The sequence below is a fragment of the Eublepharis macularius genome, chromosome 10 (assembly GCF_028583425.1).
Source record: "Eublepharis macularius isolate TG4126 chromosome 10, MPM_Emac_v1.0, whole genome shotgun sequence".
In the NCBI taxonomy this organism is placed as follows: domain Eukaryota; kingdom Metazoa; phylum Chordata; class Lepidosauria; order Squamata; family Eublepharidae; genus Eublepharis; species Eublepharis macularius.
The window spans coordinates 18588972-18606211 of NC_072799.1; the positions used below are offsets into that span (position 1 = coordinate 18588972).

At 45.0% G+C, this 17240-nt stretch overlaps 1 protein-coding gene across 1 annotated transcript in view; it reads left to right on the top strand.

The window, feature by feature from the left end:
- Positions 1-17240, top strand: part of PTPN13 (protein tyrosine phosphatase non-receptor type 13) — a 195898-nt gene that overhangs the window by 165320 nt on the left and 13338 nt on the right. Inside the window, exons 31-40 of the mRNA XM_054989766.1 lie at positions 1489-1663; positions 2134-2292; positions 4279-4450; positions 5583-5793; positions 6733-6803; positions 7190-7251; positions 9005-9131; positions 10382-10516; positions 14128-14207; positions 14706-14761. Of these exons, the coding sequence (XP_054845741.1) occupies positions 1489-1663; positions 2134-2292; positions 4279-4450; positions 5583-5793; positions 6733-6803; positions 7190-7251; positions 9005-9131; positions 10382-10516; positions 14128-14207; positions 14706-14761 (1248 nt within the window). The remainder of the gene's footprint in view (positions 1-1488; positions 1664-2133; positions 2293-4278; positions 4451-5582; positions 5794-6732; positions 6804-7189; positions 7252-9004; positions 9132-10381; positions 10517-14127; positions 14208-14705; positions 14762-17240) is intronic.

Consider the following 17240-nt stretch of genomic DNA (forward strand, 5'->3'; position numbering starts at 1 on the left):
ACCTACCACTTTGGAGGTAAACATTAGACTCACATCCGCTTCATATGTGAACAGGACAGATAAGTGGATATGTCTGTCCATGGAACGTCTAGGCTGGTCTGAGAAATAGGATATTTTGTTGGGGTGTGCCTCCTTCATTTATTTAATATACATCTATTCTGCCTGTATCCTAAAACAGGACTCAACAAGATTACAAAAGAGCTAAAAACAACCATTCCGAAAAACTGTGTTAAAACTATAGGAATCGAGAACAGCCATAGAGAAAAGAGCTGTCCAGCAATCACATCAGTATCCTCAAATATGCTTAAAGAGCTCAGGCTCAAACCAGATGTCTGTTAGGAGTTCTAAGTCTAGAGCTACCTGCATTTTTTAAAAATTCAGTTCTCAAGTGCGCCCTGCTTGGATTGACACCATGGAGCAAGGACGAATTCATGCCTCCCTCCTGATGTTTTGTGACCAGAAATAGGACTATGTATTGTCAAAGGCTTTCACGGCCGGAGAACGATGGTTGTTGTGGGTTTTCCGGGCTGTATTGCCGTGGTCTTGGCATTGTAGTTCCTGACGTTTCGCCAGCAGCTGTGGCTGGCATCTTCAGAGGTGTAACACCAAAAGACAGAAATCTCTCAGTGTCTGTTTCAGGCTTCAGTGTCTGTTTCAGGACTGTTTCAGGCTAGGAAAACAGCATGGTGGGGGGAGACTTGAATTCTCTCATCCTTCATACTGCAGTCCACATTGGAATGGTGCCCCCCATGCACCTGAGAACTGAGCTTAAATATGGCTGGGAGCTGCAAAACCCTTAGTACATGTCTCACTTTGGCCCTCAGTCTAACAGTGCTTTTCAGAGATGGGCTCAAACTAGAAAAATGGAGGTTCGTTGCAGTTCGTAGTTTCACGAACCACAAACCGGAATGAAATTCCCTGGTTCGTGAACCAGTTCGTTTGGTTCATGAACACGTCACTTCCAGGGCAGTAGAAGGTCTGCAGAAAGCCCATCACCTCCTGTTGCCTAGAAAACTGATTGATCAGTGCCAGGCTGTCTTCAGTGACGAACCAAAAAACGAACCAAATGAACCACCCTAAAAATTGTTGCAGTTCGTCAGAAATCCCCTCCGACAAACCACTGGTTCGCGAACCAAAAAAGGCCCGGTTCGTGACGAGCTTTGGTTCGTATTTCGGTTCATGCCCTCTCCTAGTGCTTTTTTAATCTTAAGACGGTAAACATCTTTCTGACCACCTCCAAAAGGCTGAACTGCAATACAGAGAAATGGAGAAATTCCAACCTGGGCAGTGGCAATTTTTTACGAGTTTCTCGTTGGAAGCAGATAAAAATGCTTGTGAAGATGAATGGAGCTACTGTTTGGGTTAGCCATGGTGGCCCTGTTTCTTAAGAACATACCGAAGAGTACATCTCTTGTTCCTGCTGCTGTGGTTGATAAGAAGTTGGACACCAGAATGCCACCTCATTTTGCTTCCCATTGTCCCATTTAGCTGCCCTCCATCTCCTCTGCTGCTGGATTTGCCACTGGTATCAAACTGCAGAACTGTCACACCTGGCTCAGCAGATGAAAACAACGCTTGTTCCGTCTCAGAATTCACAGAGCTACAAGGAGGGCTGGCATCGCTGTTCAACCAACTGGAGAAAAATGCCGACGAATATGAACCGGTAATTATTCCAATTCTTTCTTGTATATGTTTTTCTTTTGTTGTGCTAAAAAGTGTGGGAGTGGATAGCCATAGACTGCATAAGTGTAGCGGTTTGAGTGCCAGACTAGGATTTGGGAGATCCAGGTTCAAATCTCCACTGTGCCGCGAAAGCTTACCGGGTGACTTTCAGTCACACACTCTCAGCCTAATGTATCTCGCAGGGTTATTCTGAGGATAAAATGAAGGAAAGGAAAATGATGTAAGCCGCTTTGGGTCCCCCCATTGTGGAGAAAAGGCAAGGTATAGCTGCCAATTAATACAGGGCCTATTCCTGTGCGAATTGCTTGTGTGAATTCATGTGCAAATCACATGAAAAGCAGCTGGAGCAGGGGGGACTCAAAACTCTTCATCCTTGTGTAATGGTAGCTTGGACTGTGCTTTGCCGGTTCCTGAAGTATTTTATACTGAAATGTCCATTTCTTCTTCCAGGAGGTGGAGCTACAAGTGGTCCTGACAAAATCAGAAAAGGGCAGCCTTGGTTTCACAGTGACCAAAGGCCACGACAGTGTCGGCTGCTACATCCACGACGTCCTTCAGGACCCTGCCAAAAGCGACGGGAGATTACGACCTGGAGATCGCCTTATCAAGGTGCGGCAGAATTCACTTATGGAACCATTTGGGCTAAAGCTGACATGTGAGCAGATGCCCATGTATGTTCGTCCCACGTTGTCCCCGTTTGTGTATAAAGCGCATGTCTCATTTTCAGCATTAAAAGTGAAGAATACGTGAGAGGTATAAAAGCCTCTTTTCCATCTTAGCTCTTTGCAGTCCGTCACCTGAACTCTTTTTTCCCCCCAGTTTTTCCCTAGTTCTGCTCTTGGAAGTGAGCCAGACTAAGAGAAAAGGGGCTTGGGCTATGGATCTCAGAAAGGCAAGGCAGAAGGGACAGTACAGCTTCCCTCACTCACATACCCATTTTGATGTTAAAGTTCGACAGGCCTACCCTTGCTCTGAGCATGAAAACATAGATATGTGCACAAACATAGGTGCCACAGACCCATCTAGTTTTTCTGCTGTCATCAACATAAAGTTGGCACACACACACACACAACCCCACCAAGATAATAATAACAACAACAACAACAACAACAACATTCGATTTATATACCGCCCTTCAGGACAACTTAATGCCCACTCAGAGTGGTTTACAAAGTATGTCATTATTATCCCCACAACAAAACGCCCTGTGAGGTGGGTGGGGCTGAGAGAGCTCCAGAGAACTGTGACTAGCCCAAGGTCACCCCACTAGCTATAAGTGGAGGAGTGGGGAATCAAACCTGGCTCTCCAGATTAGAGTCCTGCCACTCTTAACCACTACACCAGGCTGGCTCTCCCAGATAAATCCCCAGGAGACTCCTGGCTCATTATAATTTGATGCTTCTGTTTTATTGGACTTGTCCTAGAACACACAACTTTGCTTTATCCCATATAAGTGAATGGATATAAGAGAATGGTTACCATTCGCTTCTCTTTGAGAACTTAAGAGAGTCAGTATGGTCTAGTGGTTAAATTGCCAGACTACAATCTTGGAGACCTGGGTTCAGAATCCACACTCTGCCATGGAAGCTTGCTGGGTGACCTTGGGCTAGTCACACACTCTCAGCCTCGCCTACCTCACAGGGTTGTTAGGATAAGACAGAGAAATGAGAACAATGTAAGCCACTTGGAGTCCCCATTGGAGAGAAAGACAATAAACATTAACTTAAAATGTCACACTTACCTGGGGACATATTACAGGGTGGGGATAAAACCTGGACACCAACCAACACTTAATGACGTAGTATCTACTGTCAGACATGCCAGCATCTCTGTACACAGAGTGCACAGGGTTGTTTTGCATTCACATACACACATTAAAACACGTGTATATATATTTTTGCGTTTGCAATTATAGAATTCCCTCCCCAGGGAGATTTTCCCGTTCCTCTCAACCATTGTCTTCTGCCTGCAGGTGAAGACTTACCTGTCTTGTTTAGCGATCCTTTACTGGACCTGTTTATTTTTTAACGCTTGTTTTAAATGGTCTTGATTGTTTAGTGCCTTGGGGACCCCCTCCCCTGAGTTGGGCGGAAAGGCATCATTAAAACGTTTTAAATAAGAAATAAATATATCTTAAATAGATGCATGTGTATATTCACACCCATATGCTCACACAGGGGTGTGTGTATTTGGGGGTCCCAGCAATTCCTGCTGCTTAAGTGCAAGGCTGGCAAATAGCTGAAGCAGTCAGTGAGGTGGAGGGTAGTCAGCTCGGATAATCAGCCAGCATAGAGGCAGAACCAGGTTCTCTAGTCATGAGTGGCAAGACTGAGGGAGTACAGCAGAGCTGCAAGCTTTGGACCCAGCAGTATCAGCTGATTGGCTCTTTGGGAATTGGCATTTAATTCTTAGGAGCAGAGGATTCTGGGTTCCACAGAGGCCCACCGTCTCTAAGCACTGCTCCCCTCCCTTCGATCCCAGCATTAGGCATTTTTCTGATCAGTAACTATTTTCCTGTCTGGAAACATTTGTTTGCTTGTCTGAATCGGAGCCTCATCTAAGATCTCTTGCTCACAGCCTCTCTCGATTTGACAGGTTAATGACACAGATGTGACGAACATGAGCCACACAGATGCCGTCAGTTTTCTTCGATCAGCCCCAAAGACCGTCAGGCTGGTACTTGGGCGTGTTCTGGAGCTACCCAAGATGCCCGTGTTGCCACATTTGCTGCCTGACATTAGCTTGACGTGCCATAAAGAAGAACTGGGTAAGCTAAAATTTCATTACCATCTTTCTTTGCATGCAAAACAAGGAACCTTGGAACTCGGATGCTTTTACCACCCAAAGCCAGACGCTGATCAAATTCCTTGCCTGCCTGTGCGTCAGGCCCCCTCACTGGATAGCCTTGCTCAGCTCAAGTGCCGGACACCTTTGCAGCTGCGCAGTAACCACTGAGGCTACAGGGTCATGGATTTTTCTGCCTTTGTAGATAGCTTTCAATTACTTCTGCGTTGTGTTTTGCAGCCGCTTCTGCACCTGTACAGTCAGTGAACCTGGCCTTCTCAGTCATTGGCTAAAACGGCACATCTTCCAGGGTCATAGTCAAGTCATTGCCCTGACCTGGATAGCCCAGGGGAGCCCAGTTTTTTGTCAGATCTCAGAAGCTAAACAGGGTTGGGCTTGGTTAGTAATTGGATGGGAGACCTCCAACGAAGACCAGGGTTGCAAAGGCAGGCAATGGCAAACCACCTCTGTTAGTCATTTGCCTTGAAAACCCCAGCAGGGGTCGCTGTAAGTCAGCTATGACTTGATGACACTCTACCACCACCTGTCAAGTCATTAAAGTGACCAATTTTTCAAGCACAGATCTCCCCTTTGCACAAATTTATCTCCAATTGAGACAGTTCAGCTGCCGTTCTTTTTAGTTATCAACACAGGCTGTGTGTGCCAGGAACAGTGAGTTGCAACAAGTACCAAGATTAGGATTGCTAGTGAGGGGAGGCTCGCCCAGGACATCATGATGTCACCAGCAACGCACTGACATTACTCCCGGTGTGCCCAAAGTGACATTAGCCTTTCACCAGGGATGCTCTAGCATTTGGGCAAAACTCGGATTTCATGTCGAACTTTCTCCCATTGGCAGGGAGGTGGCAGCTGTGAGATAGCACCATGGGATTGGATGCACACAATTGTCTTTTCCCCACAATTGTACATATAAGAGTTGTTCAAATGGATGAATAATCTGTTCAACGTTTGGATATATGGATAAATAATCTGTTAAATCCTTGAGGCAAACCCCATTTTCAGCCTGGCAGTTGTTGCAGAATCAATACTCGGTACATAAACGAACAGAATGATGGAAATGTATGCCGCTCTTTCTGTTTCATTTCTCCCTCCAGGTATCTCTCTTGCAGGGGGTCATGATAGCCTTTATCAGGTGGTCTATATTAGTGATATCAGTCCAAAGTCCGCTGCAGCCATGGAAGGAACTCTTCGCACGTTAGATATCATCCATTACATTAATGGGGTCAGCACTCAGGGAATGACTTTGAAAGAAGCAAAGAGGACGCTGGAGATGTCACTCCCAGGGGTGGTACTAAAGGCAACAAGGTACTTTCTGGCAGTGGGCAAATGTGATCACTAGTCCTCTGGTTTCAAATACAGATTCCCTTTCCTGCCTTCTGAAATCATAGTAGAACCTACCTTCTGGGGTTATAATTTTAATTTGATTAGTTTTCTGGTTTTGAATTTTGTATTTATTATGTGGAGTTGGTAATAATTTTTTTAAAAAAATCAGAAATCATGGCACAGAAATATTTGAAATGAATCTTCCTGCGCAGTTCTGTTGTTTAGTAACATCTAAAGATACAAGCCCCAAGAACGCTTTTCTGGTAGCAAGCCCCATTGGATAAAATAGGACTTATTTCCTAACAGACCTGTTCAGGATTGCTCCCTAAGCTTCCCTTAGACATCAGCAATCCAAAAGCACCTTTATGTGGCCTCAACAAGCTCTAGCAGACAACAGAACATAGAGAACAGTTGAGAGACTTGGGACGGGGGGGGAGGGATCCAGGGGGGGAGATGGGAAAATCAGTGTCCCCCCCCCGAGGGCTTATTGAATTCTAGAAAATGGGTGAGTTGAGTAAGAAAGTGGCAAAAACTTTCAAATCGTGTGTCTTTCTCTTTCCCCTCTTCCTGCCCCCCATGTTGTTCTTGTTGGCAATAATTATATAATAACAACAACATAACAACAACTTTCGATTTATATACCGCCCTTCAGGATGACTTAACACCCATTCAGAGCAGTTTTCAAAGTATGTTATTATTATCCTCACAATAAAACACCCTGTGAGGTGGGTGGGGCTGAGAGAGCTCTGAGAGAGCTGTGACTGACCCAAGGTCACCCAGCTGGATTCAAGGGGAGGAGTGGGGAATCAAACCCGGTTCTCCAGATTAGAGTCCCGCACGCTTAACCACTGCACCAAACTGGTGGATATATTTCTGTATCCAGTTTTGGAATGAACTAAATGTAGTTTTTTCTCATTTCAGGGATGGACATCCAGTGTTTTTGAAGAATAAAGGCATAGCTAACTCAAGTCCAAAGTCAATCAAACCTAATGGTAAGAATTGTAATTTTATTACACGTGAGAGATAACTGTTAATGCTTAAGAACAAGAAACAGCAATTTAACATCCAAATGCTACTTGTATTTTTCTCAAAAGTATGTCATACTGAGTTCAATAGGAATTAAACTCTAGGAAGTGTGTTTAACAGGCCAGTGAGGTGCAATTTCTTGGAAATTCCTGTTAAGTCAATGAGTGTTGAGTTGTAAGTGGATTTTGCTTGCCCAAGCCATCTGTCACGCACGGGTTTTTTGAGCCCTCCAGTACTATAGTGTGCATTCGGGCCATTTTTTATCTTAGAAGATGCAAAATTAATAGGAGTTATTTGATACATATTAATGCAATAGCAAACAACCTGTCCTTTTCCCTGCTCTTTCCTTAAGGTCATCTCTTCAGTGAGCCCTACGGCAAAGCAGAAACAGGAGTGGATGCTCATGCGCCCAAGGTAACTGACCAGGGAAAACCAGGCTGTGTCTGCACTTGCAGCCACAGTAGGAGGCCTTGCGCCACACTGAAATGTGCCTGTTTTTTTTTTTTTAAAGGATAATTTGGCTCAGAACCAGTTTGCTTGTGTGCGCTCTCATCATTCACTCATTGTGATCCTGCACCCACTGCATGATGGATGCAAGTCAGGCGTAGGACACAATGTGAACAAGATGGATCATTTGGCCCAGGGTAGTTGTCACTGCCAAGCAAATGTGCCAACAGTATTTTGCCTGCCACTTTAATACAAGAGAGACTTTGTGCCTTATGTTAAAGAGTCCGAAGATATGAGGCAGCAGCCTAAAGGGGAGGGGGCTGCACCTCAGTGGCAAGCAGAAGGTCCCAGTTCAATCCCTGGCATCTCCAGTTAAAAAGGACCAGGCTGTAGGTAATGTGAAGGAACCTGAAGCACTGAAGAGCCCAAACCAATTTGTCCAGTGATTCAATGTTACTTCTAGATGACCAGAGAAGCTTTTGCTAATGGGAAAAGAGCTGTTTTTGTTCCTCATGGAGTCAGTGTGTTGCAACTCACTAGCAAAGACAGTGTGATACAGTGGGTAGAGTGTCAGGCTTGGACTGGGAAAGCCTGAGTTCAAATCTCTATTCCACCATGAGGCTCACTGGATGACCTAGGGAAGTTTCCCATCCGGGCACTTTCCAGGCCCACACCTGGTAAATCTTACAGGGTTGTAAGGATTAAATGCAGGAAGAGAAAACGAGCCATTGTCAGGGCTTTTTTTCTGGGGAAAGAGGTGGTGGGACTCAGGACCGCACAATGACATCACTTTGGATCAGCTGGAACAAGGGGGGAGTTTTTTAAATCACCCTCGGCGAAAACGGTCACATGGCCAGTTGCCCTGTCCCCTGATCTCCAGACAGAGGGGAGTTTAGATTGCCCTCCGCGCTGCTTGGCAGCACAGAGGGAAATCTAAACTCCCCTCTGTCTGGAGATCAGGGGGTGGGGCCACCGGCCATGTGACTATTTTCAAAAGGTGCCGGAACTCCGTTCCACCACATTCCCACTGAAAAAAAGCCCTGGCCATTGTAAATGAAAAGGCAGCGTACAAATATTCCTAATAAGGAGAACGTAAGATGTCCTGAGCTCCTTGGAGAAAAGGTAATATAAAAATGAGATAACTACAAGCGGAACTACAAGTGACAAAAGGCACAGGTTGGACACTTGTCAGCTTCCCTCAAGTTTTGATGGGAAATGTAGGCAGCTTGGCAGAATGTTGGACAAGTGACAGTTGAAAAGTCCATTAGACAGCAGTCGGAGAGCCAAGCTGCAAGACGAGGACGCCTACATTTCCCATCAAAACTTGAGGGAAGCTGACTAGTGTCCAACCTGTGCCTTTTGTCACTTGTAGTTCCGCTCTACGTGTGGGTAGGATAGCTGGTAAAAATGTTGTGGGCCTGCAAGTCTTATGTGGTTACTTGGAAGTCTTGATTCATTGGACTGATTGATAGATATTGCAACATCTAAGCGTCCAAGACAGATGTTGGACAGGTAATACTGTCCGGGGGTCTTTTGGTAGTTGTAGTTTAGGTTTTGAAAAGTTGGGAAAAAATTCTTTGCCAATTGCGTGTTTGGTAATATCTGTCCAAACTCTTGGGCTTGCTTGTGTGTCGCTTGTAGCCTAGCATCAGAACAGCGAAATCCACATAGCAAAACATACTTAAACAGAAAGACAATTCAGACTTCTTGGTTTACTTAGGTTAACGGTGAGCTGAACAACAGTCACCAGAAAAAAGGTACACGAAATGTCACCGTATCAAAAGAGACATCTCCATGCGATGCTCCTAGCCCGGCCTTGGGATTTTCCAGCTATAATAACAATTCTGGTAAGGCTAGCAATTCATACACTCTCTTTCAAAAGCTTTTATTGAGTGCCTGGGAACAATAGCAGGCAACCAGTTAAACTGAACACGGCTGTGGCCATTATTATTTCCACCATCTAATCTGTTTTAAGCTGTTGTTTTATTATTATGACTCTTATATGGCATCAGCAATGTACATGCTGCTTAACTGAGGAACATAATGTGTAGTGGGGAGGGTGTCTCTCAGCCCCCTTGCTCCAGTGGGGCCTTCATTCTGGCCCATTCCGGTTAGTAGGAGGAGATTTACTTTACTTTACTTTACTTTACTTTACTTTCCTGTCTCCAGGTTTGTTTTGAAACTAATTCAAGAAGCCTCTTCCTCTCTTTCTGTCTGTTAAACTACCATACATACATTTTTTGTTTCACCACATCACATGCTCCTTATTAATGAATCAGACCACACGCGCAAGTAGGTCTGTACTTACAATCTTTCTAAAGTTGCTGCTTCTTGCTGGGGGAGAGAGGTAAAAATACCAGGAAACTCCCCCTTCCCCAGGGTCAAGCACCAATAAGACACAGGTGCCTCCTTTAGCTGATGGGCTGCTCCCTCCTTTAGTGTATCAGAGGTCTAGTGGGGGTACCCACCTCCGATTCTGTCTGTCTGTCTCCCTCTGTCTCTCTCACTCACACATACACATATACAAATAGCATAGGTCCATTGCTTGAGGAGTTTGCAATCTATTATTTTATGAATTATGAATGACAGCAGAGAAAAGGGTGAAGGAGAGTTGATGGGAATCTAGATGAGTGTCAAGTAAACAGTCACAATCCACAGCTGATTTCAAATTAGATATAACATCCCACGATGTGTGTATTTCACATTGTCATCATTTCCTTATTTTTTTAGGAAAGGGAGAAATGGATCTTGTTTAGCTTGGTTTTTTAAAGGACTGCCTAGCAGTAAGAAAGAAAGGAGAAAACCCCAAATCAAGAAATATCATTTGGGAAAGTGGTTTTTGAAACTCTGCTGTTTTGACTAACCAGCTTTCAAGAGCCACAGCTCTCTTTGTCAGATGCATCTAATGAAGAGAGCTGTGGCTCTCGAAAACTTATGGTACAATAAAGTTGGTTAGTCTTAAAGGTGCTGCTGGACTCTACTATTTTGCTACTACAGACTAACACAGCTAACTCCTCTAGATCTGTAGTTTTGAGAGCTGTAATGTTGTATTTTCTTTTTTTCAAAACAATAATGGGACTTTGTAATTATTTTATAGCAGAAGATCAAGACGATGATTCTTACGACGAGGATGATCACAACGAAGTCATTCAGTACCTTTTGGACGTTGTAGATGAAGAAGCTCAGAACTTGCTAAACCGGAGCAATGCCACATCTGGGAATCATCTGCCAGGTACTGCTAACATTAGAAAATCTGACACACGGGTCAGGGAAGTCCCATAACAAGCTAGTACAAACTGTACCAGAATTGATACAATTTTTTTGCAAAATATATAGATACTAGCAACAAAGCCCGTTGTGGGGAAAAATACAACGGGCTCTAGAAAGCTGGGGCTGGGAAGGGCTGGGAGGCGGGCCAGGCAAGCCCCTAGCCACACAGGATTGGGGCTGGGGAGGGCTGGCAGGAAGGCAGGCCGGGGAGGGCTGGCAGGTGGGTGGGCTGGCGAGGGCTGCTTGTTCTTCCTGCCCCATCCCCAGCAGATCAGCTGGTCAGTGGGAGAGGGCAGACGTGTGCTTGGCAGTCCCACCCTTTCCCAGCTGACCAGTTGGGGAGGGTGTGCCTGTGCCAAATGTGAGTCGTCGAGAACGTGGTTACCCTTTTATATAATAGGATATATATTTTGAGGGCTGCAGTACATTCCTTATGAGGAGACCATCATAAGACTTGCAGCCCAATGGCAGTAGCAGGAGTTAGCCATGTTAGTCTGTAGTAGCAAAATCGAAAAGAGTCCAGTAGCACCTTTAAGACTAACCAACTTTATTGTAGCATAAGCTTTCAAGAACCACAGCTCTCTTCATCATTTGCAGGCATGCATCTGACGAAGAGAGCTGTGGTTCTCGAAAGCTTATGCTGCAATAAAGTTGGTTAGTTTTAAAGGTGTACTGGACTCAATGTTGCTATAATAGCAGTGGCAGTGGTCAGATCTCTACAGAGTGCTGGAGAGGAAAGCAGGATGAGTCCCTCTGCAAGGAAGACGTTATAGTGAGCATGCCAAAGTCCATAATATTCCTGGCAGCACCCACCTTTCAGGCAGAAGCAGTACCTATCAAATTGTATAGCTGCTGATCCCAAACAAGAGAGTCCATTTAATAATATCTTGAACACTGGGCGCTGGTGTGTTGTATGGTTTAAACTGTTTATAGCAGATGCAGATATATTTGATTCAGGGTGGATTTTTCTTCCCTTAAAATGTATCCACTGTTCTTAGAAGGAACAGTTGTTCATCTTTTAGGGCTTGCAGGCGGCATGGCTGAGTTTCTGTTTCAGTAAAGTCCAACCAGAAACATCATGAATTTGACAACTGAGGGTGGACAAAACCAAATGTGGCGCTGAGAATTCCATGAACGGAGCTCCCAGCAGGCTCCCCTCCTCCCCCCTTTTTAATAATAGACATGTGCAAGCCCAGCTTGGCTTGAGACTGTGGCACGAGGCAAGCGTTAGGCCTCTTCTTTCCCTGTCTCTTCCCCCTCTATTTTGAACTTGAGGATATGCTATGCAGGCTTATGGGTACCAACATCAGTCCTGTAAGCATCCTCAGTGGGGCAAATTAATAGCCCCACTGGGCCATTTCAGGCTGCAGTCTGGTGCCAGCTGGCTTCTGGCTTGGCTGAGAAAGGAAGAAGTCATTTAAGGGCATCCAGTGCTAACAGCTGGTGTCTAGATGAGAATCAAATGTGCCCTGAGTATCCTTCACAGCTGCAGCTGCTTTTCAGCTGATGGGACATGCAGGCCGGCGTTGGAATTTTTATGAGCTAATTTTTGAAAGCTTAGGTGCTAAGAAATCGGGTGCAAATGTCTCGCCATCAAGTGTATGATTTACTAAAGAAACAGGCCATTTTCTTTTGTTATTATTTTTTTTCTTTAGCGCTTAGATTTTTACTGCTGGCAGCTGTTGCTTTACCTATTGAACCTTGAACCATCTGATGTTCTTGTCAAGGAAAGCTTATGAGGACATAAATTTTCAAATGCTTTGTGTCACTGCCGTAGTTAGGGATATCTCCTTTTTTTCTGGCAGGGCATTTGTGCCTTTATTAGCTCTTTGACAAGCAGCTATTCAACAGGAAATGCTTTTATTACCATAGCGAAAGTATGGTAGAAAAAGCTTTTTAAAGCACACGGGTAATTTTAACTATTTATACAAACTATTTTAAACTATTTTTCCACAGAAGTGTTCGAAACACATAAAACATAGTACAAAATGACAAAATTTGACCTGATCTTGTTTTCGCTCCTTCTCCGTGACATAATATGACATGGCACGTCCTGGGAAGTTGGTCCTTCTGTTTTCTCTTTGTAATACCACCCATCTTCTTCTGTTTAAAACTGTGTTTCGTAATGTATTGGATCCAGGGCACTCACTTTCCCCACAGCCACACAGCAGCTGCGGGTATCAGTATTTTAATAGTCCACTGGGGCCTAATTTGACTCAGGGCTGTGGCGGGGGGGGGGGGAGGCAAGAGCCCCTCCTCCCCACTTGCTGCAATCACAAACTGAATAAGGCCCCTGCAAACCTGTAAAATGCTGTTCACCGTAGCTGCTCTGCAGCTGCAAAGCAAAATATGCAAAGCATATTTTGGCCTTAAATCTCTTTTCCAATTGAAGATCCAGAGGAGTTAGCCATGTTAGTCTATAGTAGTAAAATCGAAAAGAGTCCAGTAGCATCTTTAAGACTAACCAACTTTACTGTAGCACAAGCTTTCGGGAATCACAGTTCTCTTTGTCAGATGCGTCAATGGATGGGCATCGCCTCGCATCTGACGAAGAGATCTGTGATTCTCGAAAGCTTATGCTACAGTAAAGTTGGTTAGTCTTAAAGGTGCTGCTGGACTCTTTTCGATTTTCCAATGGAAGGTAACCCTTCAGGCTTCTGGATCACCAAAGCTTCTTCTATGATAAGCCTGATAGCCTTTAAATTGCCCCAATACTTTTCTTCTTATACGGTCACAGCAGAGCTTCCCCACTGGAATCTGATAGGAGGACTGTTTTTCCCCTACATTTCCTTCCTTCTATATTCCTGCCATCACAACACCATTTGATGCTCTCTGCTACCATTCTGGGCAGGACACCACCCATGCCTGCTGAATAGTTTTTCTCCTCATGTTTTCCTTTTTGACTGCAGAGGGTTGGCTGTGTTTGTCCTAGTAGAGTAAAACAAAAGTCCAGTGACACCTTAAAGAGTAACATTTATTTCAATATATGTGGTAGGATATTATCAGTCTACTCTGTTCATGAGGTTTATCATTGTCTTTGTTTAAAGCAGTGCTAAAAGCTTACATGAGTGGGTAAATTAAAGACAATCCATTCCTTTGGGGGTGATGATTGGTGGTGCCTGTTCAAGGTATCTGTTGCTCCAAGCAAGCTGCACCCATCACTTCTTGGGCCCAGGGCTTTTTTTCAGGGGGAATGCGGGGGAACGGAGTTCCGGCACCTCTTGAAAACACTCGGCAATAGTGCTTGAAAATAATATGATTTCAAAGAATCCCATGCGTTTCTTCCTCATTTTCCTCTTGAGAGTTCCGCCATCTCTTTTCCCAGAAAAAAAACCCTGCTTGGGCCCACACCACTGCCAGCCAGGTCCAAGCCAGCAGTGGTGTGATGCCAGGAGGCGATGCCCATCCTTTCCCAGGCTACTGATATCCGGCTGTGAGCTGAGCCCTTCCAGTACACCAACGCCATCCATGTTGTTCCACCCAAGTAGTCATTTGGGTAGCTTGGCCAGAGAGCCAGGCCTGGTGATTTTGCTGCTTTCCCCCTTTTCTTCCATTGCATTTCTCTCCCTGTAGAGGCAAACAGGAAACTTGCAGAGGAGAAATCAGAAGACACAGACTGCGATGGGTCATCTTTACCTGAAGATTTTCCAGAGGTAAAGTAAATGCGATGCTGATGGAAGCAATTTCTTTTAAAAAAGAAATTCAACAGATTTAGTATCAAATTTCTGAAATGTTCCATGCTGTGGCATATAATCCACGCATTTCATCGGAGGCTTTATGCTTTGGCCCTTTCTGTCTGGTTTTATTTTAAAGGGAAAGAATGGCATGGCAATGCATTTCTACCCTTACCCCAAAGTCTGCTGCTACCAAATTATAGGATGTTCCGCTGCAGGACTGTTGTTAATTAGGGGTGTGTGGACACTGTTATCCAAAATAAACCTTGAATATCCCTGATTGTGTAAATAGACCCGAAGAAGGCTAATCGTGTTGGAATGAGTCTTCCAAAGCTACTGTTGTTGAGATGCCGCTCTGTGATAAAACTAATCTACCGAAGAAGATGGGGAAACTTAGATCTTACATTAAAGCTCCGCCCTCCCGTCATTTTTATCATTCATAGAAAACTATGTTAACTCGTTTTTCTTCTTCTTTAGCCACCACAAATAAATGGCTGCGAAGAGCATTGCAATGACAGAGGGATGTCTGAAAGGTGAGACTTTTTCACAAAGATGTGCTCGACCCCCTGTCCTTCTAGCAGCAAGAAAGGAGGAAAATAGAGTACAGAAGCCTGCTTGTAATGCATGTATATCTTAAAAACGATGTTCCTTTTATCCTTATGTAAGTAAGACGTGTCATGGGAGAGTTTATAGCTTTCATAAGGGATGAAAAGGACACAGATTTCACCCAAGACCAGACCAGTTTTTCAATAACATAAAATGCAAAAGTGTGATCAAATTGTAAGCAAGTTACTCTTGGATCGTTCGAACATGTGACGCTGCCTTATACGGAGTCAGACCATTGTACCGCTTAGTTCAGCATTGTTTCCGTTAACTCTAGCATTGTCTCTCCAAAGCAAGAGAATGTTCTTTCCCAAAACCTGAGATCTTCTAACTAGAGATGATTGGGACTGAAGTCTGCACCTTCTGCATACTAAATCTATGAGCTGTGTCCCATCCCTGTATGGATCTTGCGGGGGAACCAATGTGGCTGAGTGCCTACCCATGCTGCTCCACTCAGTGTGTGTGCAAAGAGAAACTTTGCGACTTTGGGGGGCAGGGAAACGTTCAGTGTATTCTAGGGATTCTCTCTGTTCATTTACAGGGGTGCTGAAATCTAGCCAATCTATGTGAATTGTTAGGCCCCAGACCCATCCCTAGAACTCTCTGTTGTACAAGAGTTAAATACAGTCTCTGTGGGCTTTGCAGCTGTGCAGAGCTTCAGTTTGAAAATTGCTAGAGCCAGGGCTCATTTTGAGGGGGAACGTGCCGGAGGTCACATGTCAGGCGGCCCCGCCCACCTGACTCTCAGCCATTTGGGCCCGTTTCAGCCTGGATTGGGGCCGAAACAGCCCAGATCGGGCCTCTGACGGGTGGTGGATCACTCTCCCGCTCAGCAGTGGCCCAATCCTGACCATTTTGGGCCCCTTTTCGGCCATTTTCATCCCCTATTTGACATTTTGGTACCAATTTCGGCCCTGAATGGCCAGGATTGGGTCCAAAACAGCCAGGATAGGTGATGTCGGGGCGGGGGGCATATGCTAATGAGTTGTGCTAATGAGTTCCTCCAGCTCTTTTTCTATTAAATGACCCCTGGCTAGAGCTAACATTCAGACTTGAAAATCCTCTTGCCTGCCTTCTAGGCACCTGTCTCTGCCGTCTTCAGCAGACAGCCAGGCAAACTCAGAGGCCGCGTGGCCTCATAGCAGGCCTCCATTGGAATGGTGTCATTCACTAGGCTGAGAATGAGGCTTCTCCAAAGCTGGTTCAGCCGCAACTTCCAGCCAGTGGAGGGACTCGCAGGGAGAACTTCTTCACGTTCCATCAGCCATGCCCAGTCACCTCCTCATCCGGTCAACTTACTTTGCAGAACCTCTTTGCACCGTCAGCACTGCAAGTGATTCTCTCAGTGTGCCCCAGTTCTCCAGTTTTTGCCTAATAGTTGCAATCCACCCTATAGTTAGGTGTGCTTAAGAGCACTGAAGCTGGCCTAACCCTATGTTAGATTGGGACATTATGTCTGTAGAAAACCCTGGTTTTATGTTTGACTTTTATGAGGGGGAGTTTCTGTGTTTGGATTCTTGGAAAGCAAATGTGTTATTTATTGCTTTCATTTGTTGAACTGACAGCAGATGTAATGGCTTTGTGACACTTGGTTTGATGCACTGTGCCGTAGATATCTGGTTTAATTTGCCATCTGTGAGCTGTAAATTTTTTTTTTGCATGCTCTGAAATAATCTGACCATCAAAGTATGAATAGCAACCGTCTGCCATGTAGGAATTCTTAATACCATGGAGAATATCCAAAATCTCTTTTTAAGGAGAGTACGGGCTCTGGCTCTAGACCCTCCCATGGCTCTGCCGTGGGCTTAACTTGGTCTCTCCTCAGTCAGGGCCGTCATACGTGTTGCCTTGATTAACTGTTGGCATAAGCAGAGGAATATTTCAGCTGGCCAACTGCCATGGCAATACGTTACCCTGCTGCAGAGAGAGAGCCTGCCTGGGTTGCTGTCCACAGTCAAATTCTTCATTGTTATTCTTTACTAGCTGATTCCCGGGATGTAACCCCATGTCATAACTGGGTTTTCAGACTTGACGCTGCGTTCAGCAGGCATCCCATATCCACCAGCTCCAAATTTCCCCCTGGTTTAGATTGATCAAAAAGACTTCTTGCCTTTGTAATACTGCTTTTCATAAATATGGCTTTCACAGCCCTCATCTTCCAAATTATGCCATGTTAGTGGCTTGTTAGGCCTGAAAACCTGTTGCCCAGTGCCTGTGTTCCTGTGGAGCCCCAGAAGGAGAGGACCTTCCCTACTGCGTTTTGTCCTGCCCGCTATCTCAGGAGTCCAGATGTAAATTTCTTGCAGCAGCCTTAGCAAGCCTTGACCTCGGTCCAGCAGTGAAGGAAATTTGTCTTCTAGCTCACGTAGACCCACATATCAATCACACGGTTTCATTGGGTGCATCATT